Source organism: Scyliorhinus canicula, chromosome 18, assembly GCF_902713615.1.
Source record: "Scyliorhinus canicula chromosome 18, sScyCan1.1, whole genome shotgun sequence".
NCBI classification, from domain to species: Eukaryota; Metazoa; Chordata; class Chondrichthyes; order Carcharhiniformes; family Scyliorhinidae; genus Scyliorhinus; species Scyliorhinus canicula.
This window is the reverse complement of record NC_052163.1, coordinates 127,173,138-127,197,433: the sequence shown is the minus strand read 5'-3', so window position 1 is coordinate 127,197,433 and position 24,296 is coordinate 127,173,138. Positions and strand designations below refer to the sequence as shown.

At 41.1% G+C, this 24,296-nt stretch overlaps 1 protein-coding gene across 15 annotated transcripts in view; it reads left to right on the top strand.

Moving 5' to 3' along the window:
* The window catches only part of LOC119952871 (cold-inducible RNA-binding protein-like), a 34,693-nt gene extending 14,652 nt beyond the window's left edge, over positions 1 to 20,041 (top strand). For 3 of the 15 annotated variants that reach the window (XM_038776452.1, XM_038776455.1, XM_038776449.1), the window contains 9 exons: positions 82 to 191; positions 1,248 to 1,354; positions 2,263 to 2,404; positions 2,665 to 2,746; positions 2,864 to 2,919; positions 3,805 to 6,366; positions 17,312 to 17,446; positions 17,949 to 18,190; positions 19,781 to 20,041. In XM_038776452.1, the coding sequence (XP_038632380.1) occupies positions 92 to 191; positions 1,248 to 1,354; positions 2,263 to 2,404; positions 2,665 to 2,746; positions 2,864 to 2,918 (486 nt within the window). In that variant the 5' untranslated portion in view covers positions 82 to 91 and the 3' untranslated portion in view covers position 2,919; positions 3,805 to 6,366; positions 17,312 to 17,446; positions 17,949 to 18,190; positions 19,781 to 20,041. Of the gene's footprint in view, positions 1 to 78; positions 192 to 1,247; positions 1,355 to 2,262; positions 2,405 to 2,664; positions 2,747 to 2,863; positions 2,920 to 3,804; positions 6,367 to 17,311; positions 17,447 to 17,948; positions 18,191 to 19,780 lie in introns of all 15 variants that reach the window. The other 12 variants (XM_038776457.1, XM_038776456.1, XM_038776450.1 and 9 more) reach the window with 10 other exon arrangements.
* Positions 20,042 to 24,296: the final 4,255 nt, after the last annotated feature.

Genomic DNA, 24,296 nt, shown 5'->3' with positions numbered 1-24,296 from the left:
GGGGGGGGCTCTCATTATCCCTCTGCACATTCTCAATCCCCTCTCTCTCTTCCCCCCCCCCCCCCCCCCCCCCCACAGCAGGTAAAGCAAGATGTCTGACGAGGGGAAGCTTTTCGTCGGGGGGCTTAACTTCGACACCAACGAGCAGTCCCTGGAATCCGTCTTCTCCAAATATGGACAGATCTCTGAAGGTTGGTGTCCGGTGTAGAGTCTAAATATAATCTAAATATGTACCCCACCCGGGCTGGCAGCGCACGCTTTCAGCATCACCGCCTTTTCATATTGTCAATGATGTTATTTTGCAATGGGTATTTTCCTCACATTCTCCACCTTCAGGTTACTCTGCTTGTGTGTGTGTGTGTGTTTTTTTTTACTGTGGAGGGCACATTGCCCTCACATAAGTCAGCCCAGATCTTCCAGCCACTGGGGTCCCCCTCCCCTCCTTAAGCAGGGACTGCACTGGAATTGCCCAGGAAGCTTCAGCTTCCACTGGGCAATTAACCTGGATCTGGAACCCTACAAAAAAATTATAACTTGCACACTTCAGATGATTCCAATTCGTTCAGCAGAATATTTATCCAGGGAAGATTAGGAGTATTACAACCAGTTCTAACTCCTAGGTACCTATACTATTGACCCCCACCCGACTATCCCACCGACTTAACTGCAGACCCCCCTGCACCCCTGACATAACACCCCCCCCCGACTCGCCCTCTGACCAATTGACTACCCCCACCAATTTATCTTGCACACTTGGGCTGAAACATTTACATTTAGCAGTTTGCAACAGCCAGTGCTGTGTGTACAAGGGGTGTGTGGCTTCACTTCCTGTGATAATCCTATGCTATACTGAGCAGCTATGCTCCGCGTTTCTCAGCAGGCCCTGGTCAGAAATGTGGAGTTCCGACTAAGATCAGTAAACCAGAATCGAGTGGCAATCCGATGGTGTTTTGCCACTCCACAGATTTGGCGCATCAATTTCTTTCAATTTCACGGTTTTAAACTGGTTGGAAGCCTTTTTTTGTACTGTATATGGGTGCTCAAACAGATAATTGGAGGAAGGCAGCAGTAAGTGAAGGAGGATGCAATAAATTCAGTAGGGCAGATGAATACCAGCAGTCCTAGATCTTTTGAGCCAAATGGCTTGCCTTAGTGCTGTGAATTCTATAATAGTCTAAATAATTTTTTAGCTGCTTCAGTCATGTGACATTTCATAACTTGACCCGTTTTTCCCTTATCTGCTTTAGTTATTGTAATTAAGGACCGAGAGACGCAGAGGTCGAGGGGGTTTGGTTTTGTCACCTTTGAAAATCCTGATGATGCAAAGGATGCCATGTTAGCAATGAATGGAAAGGTACATTTCAAATACCCATCAATTGTACAACCGTTAACAGTTTAGATCTCATCTAGGTGTCATAAGTGGTATCTGCTGCCTCAGGGTGAGAAGGTAATGGATTCACTCCATCCCTCTCTCTCCATTCCGGAGATTTGAGCACATAATTCAGGATGACTAAAGTACAGTACTGAGAGTAATGTCAAAGGTGCTGTCCTTCAGATAAGATGTTAAATGTGATCCTAGCTGTCCCCACAGGTGGATGAAAAAGATCCCATGGCACTATTTGAAGAAGAGTGAGGGAGTTCTGTTGTCCTCAACCAACATTACGAAGAAAATAAATCCAATACTTGTCCATTCATCAGTTTCCTGGCAGCTGTCTCCGGCTGAACCAGACTTTACAATCCCATATCCATCATGCACCTCTGCAATAGCACCTGTCTCTATCTGTCCTCAGCCCAACTATTGAAACCCTTTTCCGACTCTTGTTGTTTTTGATTCCAGACTTTGGTTTTCCAGTACTCTTTTGGCCAAGTGTCTTGTCTTCCTCTACCATGATGCCTTATTCGCCTCGTTTATCTCTTCCTTTGGATTGGTGTCAATGTTTGTCTTATTGCAATCCTGTGGAGTGCCTTTGGACTTCTGTTAACGGTTTTGCACAAATGTGGGTTGTTATTGGTGCAATGATTGCAAGCCAGCCACCATGTTTCCTTAATTTATTAATTATTGCAATTTTAAAAAAAAAATCAAGATCAGTCATAACTTAATGAGTTAAACAAGCTCCAGGTGATGAATAGCCTACTTGTGCTCCTGTGTTTCTGTGCAAAGCACATCAGACTGTCTAGTGATCATAAATGCAGGTTATTTTATTTAGAAATTAAACCATTTGACAACTAATAATTATGTTGTAACTCTTCTCTTGATTCTAGTCTATTGATGGGCGTCAGATTAGGGTGGATCAAGCTGGAAAATCCTCCGGAGACCGATCCCGAGGCTACAGGGGTGGAAATGCAAGCAGTCGCGGATTTTTCCGTGGAGGGTCTGGACGTCGAGCACGCGGGTTTTCCAGAGGTATGTAACGTTACCGGTATAATTTGAAAGAATTTTGTCCACTGACTCAATGGAGGTTGGAAGGACTGATTCCATCGGCTGTCATTGCACCCATAATTTTGAAACGATTTTAGTATTCAATGTATAGCGGTACTGGAAGAATTTTTTTGGAACCTTTTTCCCGTTGGAATTTTCTAGCTATTCCATGTAGTTAGTTTTAAGTATTAATGGACTTTTGTCCATTTGATTGTATTTACACCATTATTTGGATTCTTACACAGGTGGAGGAGATAGAGGGTATATTGCACGCTATGATTCAAGAAGTGGTTACTCAGGATCAAGAGACTACTATAACAGAGATAGGTAAAAATGTTTCTTTATTATTTAGTTTAATTTTTATTATATTGTACATATTGTTATAATTGACTGTTTGCTCTGGAATGATCTGCAAAACACTACAGGGACTTTGTTTGTCCCTAGGAGTCAAGGGAGCTATGGCGGCGGTGGTTCCTACAGGGATAGTTATGACAGTTAAGGTAGGTGCCATTAAAAATGAAAATTAAGCGAAAAATGGTTGGGCTTGGGTTGCAACTCTAATCTTCCAAAAACATATATTTTGGTAATGGATTTCTGAAAAAGTATATAACGTGAATTGCCACTAAGCAGTGTATCTGCATGTCAATGTTGTCCTTATGGATTTGAGTAACCATAACCTGAATACTGAAAGCTCAGTACAATGTAATACTTATTCTTCCTGTAGTACCAGTCAACAGTGCATCTCTGGGGGCGGAAAGTTCTACTGATGGTAGGTTCTGGCCTTGCAGTTCTGTTGGGTCCAGGCGGAAAGAACAGGTTCTTGGTCTGTGCTACACCACAGTGCTTGATCCCTGCTACTAGGTTCTATAAGTTAACTGGAATGGTGAAATATTGAGAAGTCGCTTCAAATCTTGGGAAGTTAATTGTATAGTATCATAGTTTAATGCATTCTTTTGCATTGAAATCTTGGGCTAGTATTCTTTTCGCTCTTATTCTGCATGCCAGACTTTTCACTCGCTATTTAGACAGCAGAACAGATTTGTTCTCTCCTCAATAAATCCATTTATATGTATTACTAGAACCAAAACCAAGAAAGCAGCAGTGTATTCTAAATTTATAAAACATTGAAGGCATCTTGGTTCAGACCTGGACTTTATATATCTCAAGCCCAGTTCCCATACTATGTTCGTTATGAGATTGCATCTACATTGGTGGGAATGCAAATGCTATAATTTTCAATATTACGTGATGCTTCAGCTAATGTTCTGCCAAGCCCCAGTAGCTCTAAACCATGATCCAAGTCAGTCCACTGATCTAGCAGTAGGAAGAGGAAGCTATGATTACTGTTGCAGTCTTTTTACATTGTACCTGCTTCTTGTTCTCAGCTACACACAACGAATAAATAAATCTTCCTGACTCAAGATCGTCCTTCCTATGGCTGTATTTATAAAGATTTTCGGAGCTTCGTGGAATCGTATTGTGTACTTGTATTCTCACTGACTTGTAGTAATTCAGTTTGGCCTTGTTAATCACAGCCTGACAGCTTCTGACATGAGGATGCACACTAAGTGTTGGCTCAGTAATCTTGGAATTCAAACAATCAATAAGGTTCTCAGGCAGTTGGCAGAGCCCTCAATATTTTTTAGTAATGTTTTGAGGTTTTCTTTTTACTTTAGATGTGCTTTTTTGTCTTAACATTGCTCAAATGCTTCAATGTTTCCCATAAAATCTAGCTATTTCGGAATTGCAAGTTGTGGGGTTGACTGGAATTATAGTAAAACAAACATGTAAAAGGGGTTACTAGTGTGTTCTCAATCTATTTTTATGCTAAGCAAACTGATGTTTTATAGAAGCTGAACAAGCTGTGGTCTTTATTTTAAAATAAAGGCTTTCATAGCCACTTATTCTTGTAAAAATTGTCATCTGAAACGTTCCTTTAGTGTAGCAAGGTAGGGAAACTACACGTGAACAGAAGATATTCTCTGCCTCACAAACCGCCTTCATACTGCTGAAGATAAAAGGCATCATTTTTTAACTTGTAATTGGACATTTGTGCATCTTTCAGTAGTTCCAAGAGTTCTGTACGTTGTAAATAACTAGTTAATCATGTTCCAAATTCTTCAAAATTTACAAATTCAGTCCTGAGCAATGTATCTTTATAAGCTGACATGTATTGGATGAGAAATATTTGGAAATGGCTTTCTTTGTGTTGTATGTTCAAGTGGTTTAGAGTTGACCTTTTTGTACTGAAACAGGCTTCACGAAGCCTCATTAAACTAAATACCTGACTCATAACCCTGATCTTCCTGTAGTTGGATTCTTGTGGGATGGGATATAGTAGAAAGGATACAGTTAGGGATTAATTCTGTAATGGTAAAATTAATTGGAGGAAGATGATTTTTAAAAAAAACCAAATTGGGGATATTAGGAATTGACTCTACCCAGCAGTGAAGTCTTGTATTGCTATTCAGTTGTAGATGTATAGCCAGTGCAGTTGTTTCCCCATCTTATCTTGGCAGCCAAGTATCCAGCACCGTGTGGCAAAAGCTTTTCCAGATACATTCCATTGTCAGAATTTTGTAGTATACTATATAAAAATACTGTCAAACGGTATTAACCAATTAATTAAACTGAAATCTCAGGCTGTCCCTTTTGCAACAGTTGTAGGAATTCTAGTAAAGTACTATAGTACTTTTTCCTACGTAGCTGGCATGTCTGCGGTCATTGCCAGCTTAAGGTGTATATTTGGAATTATTCCTTGGGTTGGACTTTGAATCTATCCTCCTTGGCTTTTACCATAGATCAGCCATTTTCCGTGCATATAAGCATTCTAAGCTTACAGTGCTAATTCTTATCAATTCACACGTGCAGGAAAGCTAATTTTGAAGCGGAGCTTTTTTGTCCGCCTTGCCAGATTTGTTTGAAAATAATTATTTTAATGACATACCCAAAGGCTATCTGCTTCTGTTTGAAACTTTGCTATAACATTCTCCAAAACTGGTAGCTTTATAATGACTGACAACAGGTGGAGTAATTGATAGCAAAATTGGTTCCAAAACTTGCTGCTGTATAGGTGAGGTGACAAATTTAGTACAAGCAGCTGGATGGTCTGTAACAGCTTTTTGGATTTCAATTATCAGAAACATCAGGATAGAGGATACCAACAGTTCAAAAATAATCTGTCTCTGTTGCTATAATTTAAAAACAAACAAAACATAATTGGACAGAGCTAAATTTGGTGCAAATGTCTGTTCAGAAAGGTGTTCACGTCCATTAAAGATTTTTATAACGCTTCACAACTTCTAAGGATCTTTGCTAACATTTGGAAAGAAATGGCCATGGAGACCGAAGTGCTGTGCCTTCTTCAATGAAACCTGAGATGAAAACAGCACATGGCTAAGTGCATTTGTGGATATAGTCCTAGATTTGAGGTAACTCCTTTTACTCTCATAGGCAGTTTGCATTGACTGTTCATTCAAAACGCTTCTGAAATAATATGCTTGTGAAATTTCATTTATTTTATTGGGTTAGTTCTGTAGCAGAATCCAACTCTTAAGATTGAACACCACACCAAATCTTATTATAAAGTTTCATTCCTTGATCTATTCATTCAGTTGCTTGCTGTATTCTACTCCATTGACTTATAACAAAGTGAGCACTCTAAAATATTACCCTGTTGAAAAAGGAAATTGGATCTTGTACTGTTAGTGGCACAATTTGTTCCCTTAACTAGGATTTGCCATGCTAGTGACTTTGCTGAAAATCGTAAAACTTTAGTGTAATCAAATTCTTAAGCCTGTAAAGTTTACATTTTGCTGAGTTGCTTCAAATGTCCAAACATAGCTAATGGTCTCCTTTCATATTACAGAATGGAATAGTGATGACTTCATGAGTGAATAATGATGTTGATTGCCCATTGACACTGAAGGCAGAGCAAAGCATGTGTGGTATGTTTGACTTTACATTTGCAGTAGGCTGTTGAATACGTAGTCACATTTTAACCCTTGGGGCTTGAGAATAATAGATTTCATGTAAATATTTTTGGCTCTTACATTTCCCATCCACTTTATTTCCATTAAACTAAGGCTAAGACTAGTACAGGTTATCACTTTGTTAAACGAACCACTTGCTTTGTAATGTAATTACTTGTGCCTATTGTTACATTCTTTAGATATTTTAAATAGGTGAATTGTCTTGTCCCCACTGAGTCAGGTGAATAAAAATGTAGATGCAAGACATCAAAGAAATGCTTTGAAACTCCAAACTGTTCCAGAAGCACTTATTTTTAGTACATACCAGTTTCTGGTGTATTATGTGCTGGTGTTAAATATTTTAGTACCAGAATTAAGCTATTTTGCAATAGTAATGACCTCCGTATTGAAATGTTATAGGAATATGTTAAAATAACCTGAAAAAAACAGCTTGTAGACGAGTCAAATGTAATGGGGACAGGCAAGAAAGTGGAATTGATGAAAATCAGATTGGCCATGATATTCAATGGCAGAACAGGCTTCAGGAGCTGTAAGGCCTACTGTCGCTCCTATTTCTTGTATTTTTGTGGTGAATGACAGCTGACTATTTGAGCTGTTTGGAGAAGTAACCTGTGCAATGGATAAGGAAGAACCAGTGGATGTACAGCCCTAGGATATCCAGAGGCATTTGATAAAGTGCCACGTCAAAGGTTATTGCAGAATATAAAAACCTCATGTTATAGTTAGACACACGCAGCACCGACTGGCGACTCTTGAGCAGTGTGTCCCGAAGGTCTTGGCAGCTTGATCACCCAACATACTGGCATAGATAGAAGATTGGCTAGCTAGCAGAAAGTAGACACAAATGTTTTTTTTTCAGTTTGACAAAATATAAAGTGGTGTGTCACAGATCAGTGCTGGGACCTAAATTGTTTATAATTTATATAAATGACTTGGATAAAGGGATTTAGGGGATGGTTATCAAATTTGCTGATGACACAAAGGTAGAAAAGTAAGTTGTGAAGGGGACACAGGGAGGCTACAAAAATATATAGATAGGTTGAATACGTAGGCAAAGATGTGACATATGGAATGTAATGTGGGAAAATGTGAAATGCTCCATTTTGGCAGGAAGAATTAAAAACAAAGCTTATCTAAATTACGAGAATACTGAGGTGCAGAGGGATTTGAATCACAAGGCTAGTTTGCAGGTACAGCAAGTACCTGGGATCATTTCCCATACAACAGGAACCTCCTCTCAACGTGAGCAGACATTGACGATGAAATCCAGCATCGAACCCAATGTGCCAGTGCAGTCTTCGGATGCCTGAGGAACAGAATGTTGGAAGACCGAGACCTCAAATCCAGCACCAAGCTCATAGCCTACCGAGAAGCTTTGGTCCTGCATGCATCAGAAACATGGACAATATACAGCAGACACCTCAAATCCTTGGAGAGATAGCATCAATGTTGCCTCCGCAAAATCTTGCAAATCCACTGGCAGGATCGGCTTACCAACGTAAGCGTCCTCTCCCAGGCCAATATCGAAGCACTGGTCACGCTCGACCAGCTGCAATGGGTGGGCCACATTGCCCGCATGCCCAACACAAGACTCCCAAAACAAGTCTTCTACTCCGAGCTCTGCAGTGGCAAGTGATCACGAGGAGGGCAGAGGAAACGCTGCAAGGACACTGAAAGTCTCCCTAAATCAATGGCATTATTCCCATCGACACGTGGGAATCGCTTGCCTTAGAAAGCACAAACTGGAGAAGAAGCATCCACCATGGCGCCAATCACCTTGAGCATTACAGCATGTGAAGGCCAAGCACAGAATCCAGAGCTCCCACCCACCCACCTCATCAAACACTACCTACCAAATCTGTGGATTGGACTATTCAGCCACTGCAGAAGCCACCGCCCTGGAGTGGAAAAATGTCATCGACACAGGCACTTGCCAAGAAGAAGACAATAAGTAATTAGGAAAGCTAATTTCTTACGAGGCAAATTGAATACAAAAGTCGGGAGGTTATGCTTCAGTTGAACAGGGCACTAAAGAGATCATATTTAGAACACCTGTGTAAATTATTGATCACCTTATTTAAGGAAAGATGTAAATATGTTGGATGCAGTTCAGAGGTGGTTTACCCACTAATACCTGGAATGGGTGGGTCACCTTATCAGGAATAGTTAAGCAGGCTAGACTTGTATCCACCAATGTTTAGAAGAGTAAGAGGTAACTTAATTGAAATAAGATCATGAGGGGTCTTGACTGGGCAGATGTGGGGAGGATGTTTACTCTTGTGGGAGAATCTAATTATTGGGAGACTGTTTAAAAGGAAGTGGATTTAAAACGGAGATGAGTAGAAATATTTTCACTAAGGGTCATGAATCTTTGGAACTCTCTTCCTGAAAAGGTTAAGAAAACAGAATCTTTGAATATTTTTACGGCAGAGGTGATAGATTATTGGTAAGCAAGGGGTTGATGGGTTATCGGGAGTAGATGGAGTGCAGATTTGAGGCTACCACTGAATCAGCCAGGCAGATGGGCTGAGTGGCCTACTCCATGTTCGTATGTGTTTGGTTGGGGGGGTGGGCGGGGGAAGGTTCGTGGTTACTTCTCGGGCTGGTATAAAAATGCAAAGGACTGCAAGATATGGGTCCGTAACTTCCTGGCTCCCGAGTGCAGTAAAAAAAGGGGGCTGCTCACCAGTGTTGCACTGTGGCCTTCAGGGACTCGCTGCAGGTCCCAAGCAGCTCCAGCCAGTGGAGCTTTGAACAAAGTTTTCCAGAGCAAATAGGTGCTCTTCAAATTCTTGCCATTCCAGCTGGTTGGAAGTTATGGCCCATAGTTTGTGGAGCCTAAGGAATTTTGTTCAATTGCCAAGCTACCCTTTTATAAGACAAAAACAGAATACTGCAGATGCTGGAATGGGTCTGATGAAAGATCATCGACCTGGAACTTTTGACTCCGCCTGAGATTAAAAGGTAAGCCATTCAGGACTGCGATGAGGAAGAACTTATTCTCTCAGAGTTGTGAACTTGTGGAATTCTCCACCACAAACTGTTGAGGCCAGATCGTTGGATGTATTCAAGAGGGCTCTTGTGGCTAAAGGGATCAAGGGGTATGGAGAGAAAACGGGAGTGGGATACTGAATTTGCATGATCAGCTATGATCATATTGAATGGTGGTGCAGGCTCAAAGGGGCCGAATGGCCTACTCCACCTATTTTTTATGTTTTAACTCTGTTTCTCTCCACAGATGCTGAGCATTTCCAGCATTTGTTCTTGTATCTTTGGTTCAATAAAGTGCTTTCAACAAAACAGCCTGGTTATAATTTACAGTATTAAGACTAGATATTTATTCCTAATCATACAACACATTTAATTTTGAAATCCAGGTTTGCTGCAGTTCATGCGGTCACTTTTTTTCAATTGTTCATTCATTCAGGCCAGGTATAATATACAGCATCTGATAACTTGAGCAAATCGAATGAAAGTGGAACATTTATTTAGTGGAATACTAATCATATGCTTGGAACACAGAAACTCTTCAGATCTCATTTGGATTGGCATATAGATTCACCTTTTTGCCTGCTATTTATGTGTAATGTTTGTTTCAACTCGGACAAAGGACTGAATGTGTGAATGTATTTGTTTGAAGGCTAGCTTCACTCTAAAGATTCACTGAGCATTCTAAACAAAAATAATAAAAATTACATGGATCAGTCTAGCCAGTTAATTACTAGTTTGGAGTTCTGCAAACATGCCTGACTGATTTCTGACATAAATAGGAGCAGGAGTCAAGCCCGCTCCACTGTTCAGTTTGATCTTAGTTGATCTACTCAATGCCATTTTCCTGCACTATTATTCCCATACACCAAGATATCTCTGACTTGAATATACTCAATGACTGAGCCACCACTGCTCTCTGCACTAGACAATTCCAAAGATTCACCACCCTCTGAGTAAAAAATGTCCTAATCTTAAACCTAAAAGGCCTACCTCATATTCTGAGTCTGTCCCCTGGTTCCAGATGTGTGAGCTTGGAACTAACTCAAAAAGCAAAGCAAGTGGAGATGTGGTAGATTACCAGGCAGAGAGGTGCAAAGCTTGAGGTAAGAGAGATCACGTGTCAGTTTCTTGTACCCTGCATAGGACTGCAGTGTCTCAGACATATTGAAATTTTGGATTGGCTTGGACTTTGTAGCAAGTTGGTGGGTGGGGTTAAAAGAAGGGTCAGTTATCAAATGCTTTCTTTTGTCCTCTGAAAAAATATAAAACCCTATGATATTGTGTCAGTATTTAATTGTTGGTTGCACTTGGACATTCGAGATGTTGAGTGGGAAATTATTTTCTCAAATGAGGAAAATGGGTATCTTGGTCACCGCTTAATTGGGTGGATCAATGTAAGATGGTAGCTATTGCTCAACTTTGAGAAAGCTTAAATGAACTGAAGAATTGTAAAACAATATTTCTTCCCCAATGAATAATATGGAGATCAGTGTGTTGCTTTTTGAAGAGAGATGTAATATTGCAATTGAAAATAAGGAAATTGTAGCATTGCTGAATAATTACTTTGTGTTGGTCTTAACAAGAAGGAAAACGAGGACATTCAGAAATATGAGTAAATCTTAAATTTCTCCCCATGATTTATTTTTAACGCAGCTGGGAGTGAAAACAGTGATAGTAAAAATGTTGAGGTTGAAGATGGACAACATTGCAGTACCTCACAGTTTCTTATCCCACAATGCATTAAAAGAAGTAGGTGAGGACATTGTAGATGCTTCGGTCATGATCTCAAAGAATCTCTTGATCCAAGAATTATCCTTCTGGATTGGAATATTGTTAATATCACTCCATTATTTTAAGAGCGAGAAAGAAAGAAGAAAATTGCAGGCATTTTATAGACTTGTCTTGTAGGGAAGTTACATGAGTTGCTCAGTAGGGACTGACTGGATAAATTATGAACTGATCATAAAGTCAGCATGGATTTGTAACGAGAAAACCATGTATAATCTAGTTGATTATTTTCAGTTCAGTAAGGTACTAGGTTAGGGAGTGGCTAAGGATGTTAATCATATAATAGAGTTTGATTTTCAGATGATATTTCCTAAAATATTAGGAAAAATAAAACACATTGGTAAAGAATTAGCAAAGAGTGCTAAATTGCCCTTAGTGTCCAAAATGGTGGTGTTACAGGGATGGGGTGGAGGTGTGGGCTTAGATAGGTAGGGTGCTCTTTCCAGGGGCCAGTAGACTCGATGGGCTGAATGGCCTCCTGCACTGTAAATTCGATGATATGAGTTTATTTCTATAATGAAAATTATATTTTGGCAATGACGCACAGATAAATATATTAAAGTTTGTTGATGAAAGTAAGTCATATAAAAAGGAACAGAGTTGCAGAGGAACATAGTGAGTGTGTAAACTCGGCAACTAGAATTGTGTAGGAAGTTGTAAGGCAGATGGAAAAGAGTACCTTCTAAACAATTAAAAGTTAGGAAATAGAAAAGCAAGATGTTTAGGTATTCGTGTGCAGAGATCACAGAAATCTAATGGATCGGAACAAAAGGCTCGTTGAATGTTGACCTTTATCTCAAAGGGATGGAAGTTATGCATCAGTAATGTAAACCATTAGTCAGTTCACATCTGGCGTACTGTGTTCTGTTCTGTATATTGTGCCACAGGGCAGGGAGGATATATCCCTTTGGAGGGGGTGCAGTGCAGGTTTACCAGAAAGCTTTCAAGGCTAAAGGGTTAAAGATGTTACATAGACTAGATTGGTATTCGTTTCAGGCCTGTGACCATGGTACTGGGACATTAACTCTGTTTCTCTCCACAGATGCTGTTTGAGCTGCTGAGTATTTCCAGTATTTTCTGTTTTATTTCAGATTTTCAGCATCTAGTATTTTGCTGTAGGTGGCTTGTATCACCTTGACACTAGAACATTAAGGAGTGACCCATTTTGAAGTATTCAAGGTGATTCAAGGATGTAATTGAAGAGAGTCTATTTTCTCTGAAGTGTCCAGAAAAGCGGGGGGGGGGGGGGGGGGGGGGGCGGCATGTTCTTAACATTAGAGTTGGCCATTCATGAGTGATGTCAAGAACTTCACAGACAGGCCAGTTGAAATCTGAAATTATTCTACCTGCATCCCCAATTTAAAAAAAAAAAAGTCGGTGAGATCAATCAAACATTTCAAAGGTTGACAGATTTTTCTTCTGATGGGGTAATAACAGATGGTATTAAGGCAGGTAAGTAAAGATGAGATGCAAATAATCAATGATCCAATTGAATGGTAAGGGGATAAATGCCAAGATGTTGCTTTCCTATGTGCTGAGAGAAATGGGGATAAAGTACTGGGAGGGTGATTGATGAAAAGTAAATTTAGTGGTTTAGAGTGAGAATGTCAAGGTTTTGATGAACAAATTTACCCAATCTGCTATCTTGGGAGTGTGCATTATAGCTTGCTCTAAGCAGTTGTCCGGTATACTTTTTAAATTTCTGATCACGTCGGTGAGCTACTTAATTTTACCAGTTTAAACAATTCTGTGATGCTTTAAAAGTATCCTGTGCACGTATTTATGAGAACACCTCCCTCCCCAAATCTACTTCCCATAGAGTTCAGTAAAACATGTATTTAGTGAGAAAATGGGTCAAGCCTCGAGAGAATCGGGTCAGTTCATATATTCGGCTGGAGAGCAGCAAGAATCCATTTTTATTTTTTCCTCCCACCTGTGGAAACATTGAGGTAAATTGAACACTTTCATTGATACTCTATGCAAGAGCTAATTTTACTCAATCCAAGCACTGAAGCATCCGTATGACAGCACTACACTGCAGTCAACGCCATTGCTATATGGGAAGAACTTAATTTGCTGCATAATCTTTGGATTTATCATGCAATTCTTAGAATACAGGAAACCTTGCTGAGGAATGGATTATATGGCGAGTGCCACCATTATTAGAATGGTGTCAGCATATGCTATTTTAATAAAGTTACACACAGCAGCAAGCAGTTATTTAAGATGTGTGTATATTTATAGCAAAACAAAAGGTTAACAGCCTGGCAGAGGATCTGTCAAAAAACTGGTCACCTGATTGGAAAACCCAGATACTCATTGACTGAATTTCAAGATTAGATGATCACAGGGTGGGAGTGGAAAATCCTAGAAGAACGTATTATAATCCTCTAAAACCAATCAATATGCTTAGTTAGACACATGGGACTGAAGTGGGCTGCATGCCACACCAGCGAAAGAATATAAATGAAAAACAGGAACCAGACCATGGAAAAAAGATTAAATCACCGTGTCCTTTATATATTGAACTGCACTGCAAAGGTGAACCAACAATATAGAAAATAGGAGGAGGCCATTCAGTCCTTCGAACCTGCTCTGCTATTCATTATGATCATGGCCGACCATCCAACTCTAGCCTGCTTCCGCCGTCCCCTGCATCTCCCTTGATCCCCAAGAGCTATATCTAACTGTTTCTTGAAAACATCCTGGGTGGAATTCTCCGCTCCCGGGAAAAATCGGGAGGGCCGTCGTGAACTCGGCCCGAGTTTCACGACGGCCTCTGAGGCCGCTCCTCGCCCCCTATTCTCCCCTACCGGCGGGACTAGGAGCGGCGCTCTGTAGATCTCGGCCGCGGGGGTTGATCTTGGGGGTGGAGGGGAAATAGTGTGTCCGATTGCGATGCCGGCCCGACGATCAGTGGGCACCGATCGCGGGCCTGTCCCCTCCCGAGCACAGTCGTGGTGCTCTTTCCTTTCTAGGCCACCTACAAGCCCCAAACGGGCTTCTCACTCCCGTTTCACGATGGCAGCGACCAGGTGTGTTTGCCGCCGTCGTGAAACGGCCGCGAACGGCAGGCCGCTCGGCCCATCCGGGTCGGAGAATCTGAGTTCGCCGTGAAAAACGGCGAGCGGCGATTCTTCTGGGAGGGGGTGGAAATCGAGGGGGGCCCTCCCGCGATTCTCCCACGCCACGTGGGGAGCGGAGAATCGCGCCCACAATGTTTTGGCTTCAACTACCTCCTGTTGTAACGAATTCCACAGATGGAACACAATTTCCAATCAGATGACCACTCTTATTTGGGTAGCACAAGTGGATAGCACTGGCTTCACAGCGCCAGGGTCCCAGGTTCAATTCCCCGCTGGGCCACTGTCTGTGCAGAGTCTGCACATTCTCCCCGTGTCTGCGTGGGTTTCATCCGGGTCCGGTTTCCTCCCATAGTCCAAAGACGTGCACAGTAAGAAGTCTTACAGCACCAGGTTAAAGTCCAACAGGTTTGTTTCAAACACGAGCTTTCGGAGCACTGCTCCTTCCTCAGGTGAATGAAGCAGTGCCCCGAAAGCTCGTGTTCAGTCTTCAGTGTTGTTTATAATTGACTCCCTGCCACTCTACCTGCATACTTTCCTTTTTTTAAATACATTTAGAGTACCCAATTATTTTTTTCCAATTAAGGGGCAATTTAGAGTGGCCAATCTACCTATCCTGCACATCTTTGGGTTGTGGGGGTGAAACCCACGCAGACACGGGGAGAATGCAAACTCCACTCGGACAGTGACCCAGGGCCGGGATTCGAACCCAGGTCCTCAACGCCATAGGCAGCAATGCTAGCCACTGTGCCACCGTGCTGCCCCTCTACCTGCATACTTGTATTTCTGATCTTTTCATTTGATTCCTCAAACGCAGTCTCATTAATTTGAGGATAATTCTAAATATTTTATTGTCCCTTCGACACTTATTTCCTAATTCAGATGATTTTTTTTTTTAGTTAAACCACTGAATTATCAGGGTTGGGTTATAATTGGAAGTTAGGAAAGCAGGTAGAGCCTGTAAATCAGGTTAACTGGAGGCATTGCCAGAGGTTGGTTTTTTTTTTGGAGGACATTACCAGAGCGGTAGATAACGGGGAGCCAATGGATGTAGTATATCTGGATTTCCAGAAAGCCTTTGACAAGGTGCCACACAAAAGGTTGCTGCATAAGATAAAGATGCATGGCATTAAAGGTAAAGTAGTAGCATGGATAGAGAATTGGTTAATTAATAGAAAGCAAAGAGTGGGGATTAATGGGTGTTTCTCTGGTTGACAATCAGTAGCTAGTGGTATCCCTCTGGGATCAGTGTTGGTCCCACAATTGTTCACAATTTACATAGGGCAATGTGTCCAAGTTTGCAGACGACACTAAGATGAATGGTAAAGCATTCCCTACAGAGGGATTTGGATAGGTTAAGTGAATGGGCTAGGGTCTGGCAGATGGAATACAATGTTGACAAATGTGAGGTAATCCATTTTGGTAGGAATACCAGCAAAAGGGATTATTATTTAAATGATAAAATATTAAAACATGCTGCTGTGCAGAGAGACCTGGGTGTGCGAGTGCATGAGTCGCAGAAAGTTGGTTTACAGGTGCAACAGGTGATTAAGAAAGCGAATGGAATTTTGTCCTTCATTGCTGGAGGGATGGAGTTTAAGACAAGGGAGGTTATGCTGCAATTGTATACGGTGTTAGTGAGGCCACACCTGGAGTATTGTGTTCAGTTTTGGTCTCCTTACCTGAGAAAGGACGTACTGGAACTCACGGGTGTGCAGAGGAGATTCACTAGGTTAATCCCAGAGCTGAAGAGGTTGGATTACGAGGAGAGGTTGAGTAGACTGGGACTGTACTCAATGGAATTTAGAAGGATAAGGGGGGGATCTTATAGAAACATATAAAATTATGAAGGGAATAGATAGGATAGATGCGGGCAGGTTGTTTCCACTGGCGGGTGAAAGCAGAACTAGGGAGCATAGCCTCAAAATAAGGGGAAGTAGATTTAGGACTGAGTTTCGGAGGAACTTCTTCACCCAAAGGGTTGTGAATCTATGGAATTCCTTGCCCAGTGAATCAGTTGAGGCTCCTTCATTAAATGTTTTTAAGGTAAAGATAGATAGTTTTTTGAAGAATAAAGGGATTAAGGGTTATGGTGTTAGGGCCGGAAAGTGGAGCTGAGTCCACAAAAGATCAGCCATGATCTCATTGAATGGCGGAGCAGGCTCGAGGGGCCAGATGGCCTGCTCCTAGTTCTGATGTATGATGTATTGTCATGCCTAATTAAAATACATCTCATAACATGACTTTATAAATACTGTATTTAACTTTTAATGGTTGAGCCTCCTGTTGTTGACTATCTTTGCTTGCAACTTTGCACCAGCAGCAATTGTGTAAGAAATTCCAAGAACTAGAAGGCTGTCATAATCAAGTGAAAAGGGGAAAACCAGATGAGAGGAGTTTTGATTTCACCAGTAAATCCCTGAAATTATGGCAACTGCAGAAGTGCTCCTGTTGATCTTGGTATTCCGGGGCTAGTGAGGGGCAGTATAAGGATCAGAAATGATCAGTTCAACCAGGAGGCACACCTAAGCATACCAGGCTTTGACAAAAGAGTCATCCAGTTTCAAAGTTAGCTCCCTTCTCTCTCCACACATGCTGTCAGATCTGCTGAGATTGTCCAGTATTTTTTTTGCTTTCTTTTCAGATTCCAAAATCCGCAGTAATTTGCTTTTATATGAGCATTTCAGGTATAGATACGTCTCAGCTGCAATACTCTGTGCAGTTCAGTCCATGCTGCTTGTGCTAGTGAGAAATAAACCCCTCAGTGTAGCCTTAGCCTAAGATGACTGCACATCCCTGTAAAATCACACCCAAGAATCACACTTTCAGCAGAGGTAAAATGGAGAAGAGTTCAATTAATTTGAATATGAACTATAAGATAATAGGAATTATTCGTATTTCATCATGCTGTGCAGTAAGGCTTAAAATACTTAAGCATACATTCTGTTCCTAAAGATTAAGGTCTTAAATTATGAATGTTACTGCAGATCGGCTTGCAGTTCATTATAGTTAATACTTCTGCTTTGGTTTTCTAACAGATCAGAATTGCCATTTGAGGTTGTGTTGGCTGTGGTCATTACAAAACGATGAAGAACAGAAGCAAAATGACTCGGGGTTACTTTCATCCGGAAAATAACAGTATCACAAAAATAAACAACAACATGCTTACCAAGGTAGTTTAAGGAAAAGAAAATCTAGTATCGCTCAAGTTACCAATATAAAGGCTGCCCTTGGTTTATTGTAGATTAATTCAAATTATTGGAGAACTTTGATTTCTAACACTGATTTCTAGCACTAAATTACCACTTTTGTGATTTGCATTCCTTGTTTTAAAGTATTGGATAATTTTGAATTATTAGGAGTAGTTTGAATACATATTAAAATAAACTAATTTTGACCAACTGCTTAGTTAGATTCTCCTTCATTTTAATGTTTCTAAAGGAAAAGACTGCATGGCATGGTTCTGTTTCAAGGGGAAAGAAGGGGAGAATTCTGGTGTCCTGGCCAATATTTGTCCATCACCCAATTTAAAACCGATCATTTATCTCATTTTAGCTCTCATGTTTGGCCAGGATGACCACAGGATGGCTGTGAAATACTTGGAGATGTCCTGTGGATGTGAAACGTGCTTTATAAATGCATACCTGTTCTTTTAATATTTATTTTGTATTGCAGGTTAATAACAAAGAGACCCTGACAACCATTGAAAACCACTGACCTTTTTTTAAAAATTTAATATCAGAATGGAGTTGTTTGCACTGAAACTGGAGGATGGGAGAAAAATACCTGAGAACTTTTTAAAAAGTGAATTAATATTCAAAGTGCAAAGTTCAGCAGCTTACATTTGTTTGATCATCTGATGAAGAATACAATGATATATGCTGGTGACTTTAACCGGGACAAATGATACCTGTACGGTAGGCATTTTGCACTTTTATACTTGATATTTGTTCTTGATTTTCACCTGCATTACATAACTGATTTGTGGTCATATGTCACGAACCACACCGGTTCATGGGGATGTATAGTTTTGTTTTTGGAATTACGCAAATAGTCAAGTGAAACCCCGGTGAGAATAAGTAGCCCAATCATCATGTAACCATTATTAAAGACTATTGATTAAAGAGAAATACACACTAGCAGGACCATACTACACGAAGACAATTAAGTATATGAATTACTAAATACACCTAGTTTATGTAAAACGGACCCTTTGCTCAAAAATATAGCTACACTCCCGTAACTCTGTGACTTCCCTGTTTCCCAAACAACATCCAACGTAAATACATTTAGAAGTTTAAAAACAGCTTATAGTTACCACAACAGAGGGATGATACTCCAGCCTGGAAAACGTCTTGTCCTGATCCAGTGGAGATATTTAAACGGTTGTTCAAAGTTTTTCTGCACTGCCTTGGCTCCATGATTTAGAGACTGTTAGAATATAAAACCTGACCTCCACACTGATGGTTGTCAACTGGCCTCTTACTTCTGCGGGCCTGGCAATTATACCTTTGTTCCACTTTGATTCTGCTTTCTGAATGTCTGCCCATATCAAATTCCATGTCTCTAGACATTTACATGTGTATACTTCATTGATGGCCCAATCATCCAGGTAAACTGTTTATACTAATAAACGATTCATATCTAAATGCCTTCTAATCTTGTTACTGGGAGAGATGCATCGCACCCGGCCTTTTGAATACTAGCTGCTGCTATTGCTAGGCAGGTCGCATCCTATTAAGTCTTGTTGAATTTGTGTTACTGCTGTTGCTAGACAAATCCATGACATCCTGTTTCAAATCAGTACTTCACTTCTGTGTGACCCAGACTCATCCAGTTCTACCATTTTGGTGGCTCCTATTTCTTTTTTTAAATTAATACTAAATAAAACTTTGTTGCATTTTGGAAGGACCATAGACTAAACCCATGGCGTCATTATCACCCCATATAAACTTTATATTATTCCTGTCACGGAAAGTGAATGTTGATGAGCAGAGCAAGCTCCAGCTGCCTTAGAGAAGAGAAAAAGCAGGTTAACACCAAGGATGCCATCATAATGTCATAAAGGTGGAGCCCTTCCAGGACATTTTTTTGTTTCCCTAATACCTGTCTCGCCATACCTTTCCCATTCCTTGTAGCCGTGGGTATTTACATTTTCTATGTCTTTCTCCAGGTCACACATGTATAGTGCTTAACATTTAAGCCAATGTTTACTTGATTATGTGGCTTTCTCGCCTACCCCTTATCCTGTTCCTTTTTAAATGCTGTTCCTCTTAATATTTTCCAATCTTGATGGAGACGAAGTGAAACATCAGCTTGTATATTTTCTCCAGATGTTTCTAATTTATATCATCTGCAGTCTTGTTTCATTAAACTATCATTCCATAAAATTTACAATTTTAATTGTACATTAGTCCTGTCCTGAAGCAGTTTTATTTTTGGCCAGATAGTGGTCAGTGAGGTACTTTTTCATTTCAGTTTTAATGTAATTCTTGTATATTTTCCAGGAGGAATTCTGCTGAACTGCTGGTTTGGAAAAAGAATGAGATTGAAGGATTATTGTCCTTTGGCAAAGATTGCAAAAGTCAGATTGAGCAGAATATTTACAAAACTGATTTCCAGATATCTCCTATCAGAAGCAGGAAAACAAACTCTGCGTTTGCAAGTTACTGCAAATGGTCTAGTGAAAAGGAACATGTTCGCAGTGGGGAAACATCTTTCTGCTTGTTTCTGAATCTGAAAATACACAATAAACGTTTTGAGTTATATACATTGTATTTATCTACTTTTGTTCTGGATGGTTCTCAGCTGCATTAGTAACTATTTCTCCATAAATTAAATTGAATCAATAAATGGTGTCTCAGATTATTAAATCAAACCTGTATTTGTAGTATTTAGTAACTAAGTAAAGTCACCATTGTCCCAGATGACCATAGGCTGCTTTCCTCTTTGAGGGGGAGCTGACCGGTGATGATTAAAGCGGAGGATCACACCTTAGGCAAAGTGCAAAGTAGAGAAGGCACGTGGCCTTCATGAATAACCTCGGCTGGTGCGGGATACAACCCAGGCTGTTGGTCGTGCTCAGCATCACAAACCAGCTGTCCTGGCAATGGAGCTAACCGCCCCCAATGTATGTAGTACTCGCAGTGCAGTTACTTCGATGGTCAGTGCAACATTATCTATTTCTTGTGCTGCACATTGGTAGAGAGATGAGTCCAGCACAATGAAATGAAAATCGCTTATTGTCACAAGTAGGCTACAGATGAAGTTATTGTGAAAAGCCCCTACGTGCTGTACAATCAAAAGCTCCAGTAAAAAATCTACCCGTTGAGGCCATGGGTTCATGCTACAGGATGTTTCATTGGACTGTGGATCTGGCTCCACTCTTGTATATGCTCAGATATTTAAGGTTACAAAATGCAGAAACAAAGGCATTCTTCATTCGGACTAGAACCTTGCAAGAGTTATGGCAGGGAACTTGGCTTAGTGGTCACACACTATCCTATCAGTCAGAGCTCATGGATTTAAGTTCTGTTCCATAGCCTTGAGCACAAAATCTAGAATGACATTTATTGCAATACTCGGGGGAGTTGTAGGAGATAGTATGAGGCTGTGATGAGTGTTCAAGTGGAGGTAAAAGAGATCAGCATTATTCAAAGCTGGGGCATTCTTCCAAGTATCTGAGCCAACACGTGATCAATGAACATGACCAAATGAGATTTATTTTTGTTTGAGAGTCGTTGCTATGTACAAATAGACTGCTATGTAATGTAAATAACTATACTTGAAATGTAATTCATTTGACTGAAGCACTTTGATATTCTCAAAGTATGGAAGTGCACTGTTCACTAAAAACATTTGGCAAACGGTTTTGGTATTTACAGGCAGGCAATTAATCGGTTCCATGGTGAAGTGCATGTTGCCAAAGGCACTTTATACATCTGCTCATCCATAAAGAGCGGTGGTAACTTCAGTAGTTTTATATGAAATATATATTGCTCAAGGCAAAACCTATATCCACAGTGATTGGAATAATTAATTGTATACAAATCTTATATACTTAACTCTTGACCTTTCTTCCTCAACTAACATTTAACTTGCTGTAACCTTTTCTCATGTCTGAATGTTTAAACTTGAGATAGTTCTGGGCTGGTTTGGCACAGTGGGCTAAACAGCTGACATGTAATACAGAACCAAGCCAGCAGCGCAGGTTCAATTCCCGTACTGGCCTCCCCGAACAGGCGCCAGAATGTAGCGACTAGGGGCTTTTCACAGTAACTTCGTTGAAGCCTACTTGTAACAAGAAGAGATTACTTTTATTTATCACTATTCTTTGTACACTCGTGCACTCATGCTCCTGTGTCCTGTTTAATCCAGAGTTGAGCTCCAAACCCCATATGCACTTCATTCAGGCCACATACTTCATTTTCGTATTACCTTGCTCAAGTCTTGCCTTTTCCACTACTATTGATAGCATGCCTACAGTTTCAACAAATGGGGTTTACCATTGACCTGAACTAGACTAGCTACATAAATATTGTGGCTACAAATGCAGGTCAGAGGCTAGAAATTCTGCAAATAACTTGCCTCCCCAATGCTTTTCCGCAATCGACAAACACACAAGTCAGAATTATGATGGAATACTCCTCACTTACCGAGATGAGTGCCGCTTCAACAACACAAGTTTGACACCATCCAGGAAAAAGCTTGTTTGACACCCCATCCATAAACATTCACTCCCTCCATCGCCAACGAACAGAGACAACAGTGTGTGGCCTCTATGTATGGGATGCACTGCAGGAACTCACCAACACTCCTTTAGCAGCACCTTCCAAATCTATGATCACTCATCTAGAAGGGCAAAGGTGGTGGACATATAGTTCCCCTCCAAGCCACACAAAGTACTGGATGCACCTTCACCACATGGAGAGTAACAGTTCAAGAAGACAGCTCATTATCGTCTCAAGGGCAATCAGGGATGGGCAAAAAAAGGCTGGCCTATCTGTGACACCCAATCCCATGAGTGAATATTTTAAAACTCCTAAACTACCCGGCTTCCTAGCTCGAGCCTAACAAACAGAAACCTATCAAAACTCCGCTTTACGTTGGACAGATTTCCATTCCTGCATGTCTCTGTCCATGTCAATTTATGCTGCCTGTCACTGAATCGAAAATCATTAGAATTCCTACATGACAGAAGGAGGCCATTCGGCCCATTGAGTCTGCACCAACCCTCTGAAAGGCCACCCTACCTATGCCCACACTCTGCCCTATCCCCATAACCCCACCTAACCTGCGCATCTCTGGACACTAGGGCAATTTATCATGGGCAATCCACCTAACCTGCACATCTTTGGACTGTGGGAGGAAACACACGAGGAACGGGGAGAAAGTGCAAACTTCCCACAGTCGCCCAAGGCCAAAATTGAACACGGGTCCCTGGTGGTGTGAGGCATCAGCGATTGCCACTGTGCCACCCTGTTTACAAATTCCTATTTGCCCTATTTCGACAACTTCCTACAAACCAACAATCATTAGGTTGTAGCTTACAATATATTATCTCTTTCCACCACATGACTTTCAGAGGGAGATTCTTGAGCAATATTGCCGTCAGGTTGCTGACAGGTAGTGATGAAGTAGACCAGGAATTACTTCACACAGTTTTCAATCTATTCACTGAAAGTGTACAGCTCCCAACTCCACTCCGACATTCCAGTCTCTATATTTGATCAATTATTCATCCAATCAGTACCCTTCTGTACATAATTAGCCTTAATTTATCCAATTAACATTATAACTATTCATTGTTTCACTTCTCTTTCCAAACTAAAACACTTCCGCAACCTTGCATTTTACAATTTCCCATAACTTCTACTTCTGCTAAGTTTCCAATCCCTCCTGTGTGAAACCCCATGTGATCTTTTGTTGGTATTACAAGTATAATCGTTTATTGTCACAAGAAGGCTTCAATGAAGTTACTGTGAAAAGCTCCATCACCACATTCCGGCGCCTATTCGGGGTTGTTGGTATGGGAATTGAACCCGCGCTGCTGCCTTGTTCTGCATTACAAGCCAGCTGTTTAGCCCACTGTGCTAAACCAGCCCCTAACATTAAGGATACAAGCCCTGAAAGTCTACCCTTCTCGGCAGAACACTGCTGCAATCTGGTTGAATGGCAGAGGAATTTGGGATATTAGTCAGTTATATTGGATCTCCATATTGTAAAAGCCCATCAGAATTGGGATAGGCCCGTGTACCTGCACTCACAAGGGGATATCTGAGGAAAAGTCAGGGCTGGGGGGGACAACCCAATGCCTGCTCCTGTGAAACAAGAAGCTAGGCTCCGATCCTGGTGATAATGGGACCCACTATTATTTCAAAGGTTATTATTTCAAGCAGCCAATCACAGAGGGATCTTGTGCGTTGTAAAAGCAACAAATTTGAAATGGATCTTTTGAAATATTTCCTCAGACCTTCAGCTTGGCCAGCTGGTTAATTTACAACATACCTAGAGGGTCCAGCATGACTTTGGAAATACTTCTTGTTTTGAGGTTGCTGGTTAATTAGAATCTTTATTATTGTCACAAGTAGGTTTATGTTAATACTGCAATGAAGTTACTGTGAAAATACCCCCAATCACCACATTCCGGCACCTGTTCGGGTACATTGAGGGAGAATTCAGAACGTCCAATTCAACTAACCTGCACGTCTTTCAGGACTTGTGGGAGGAAACCGGGGTACCCGGAGGAAACCCACGCACACACGTGGGGAGAACCTGCAGACAATGACCCACGCTGGGAATCGAACCCCAGACCCTGGCGCTGTGGAATCTACTGCTCACCACTGTGCTACCATGCCGCCCTTTGCGTTGGATGGGCAGAGAAAGAGGTAGTTGAGATGTGCATGCAAAAAGTCCTGTTCCCATTCCCTTTGCTGGCAGTTTTAGTGGCATAGGCAAGGTAAGGTGCTTCACACCAGCTCAGAGATGGCATGAACCATGGGAGAACCCTAATCAGGAATTGGA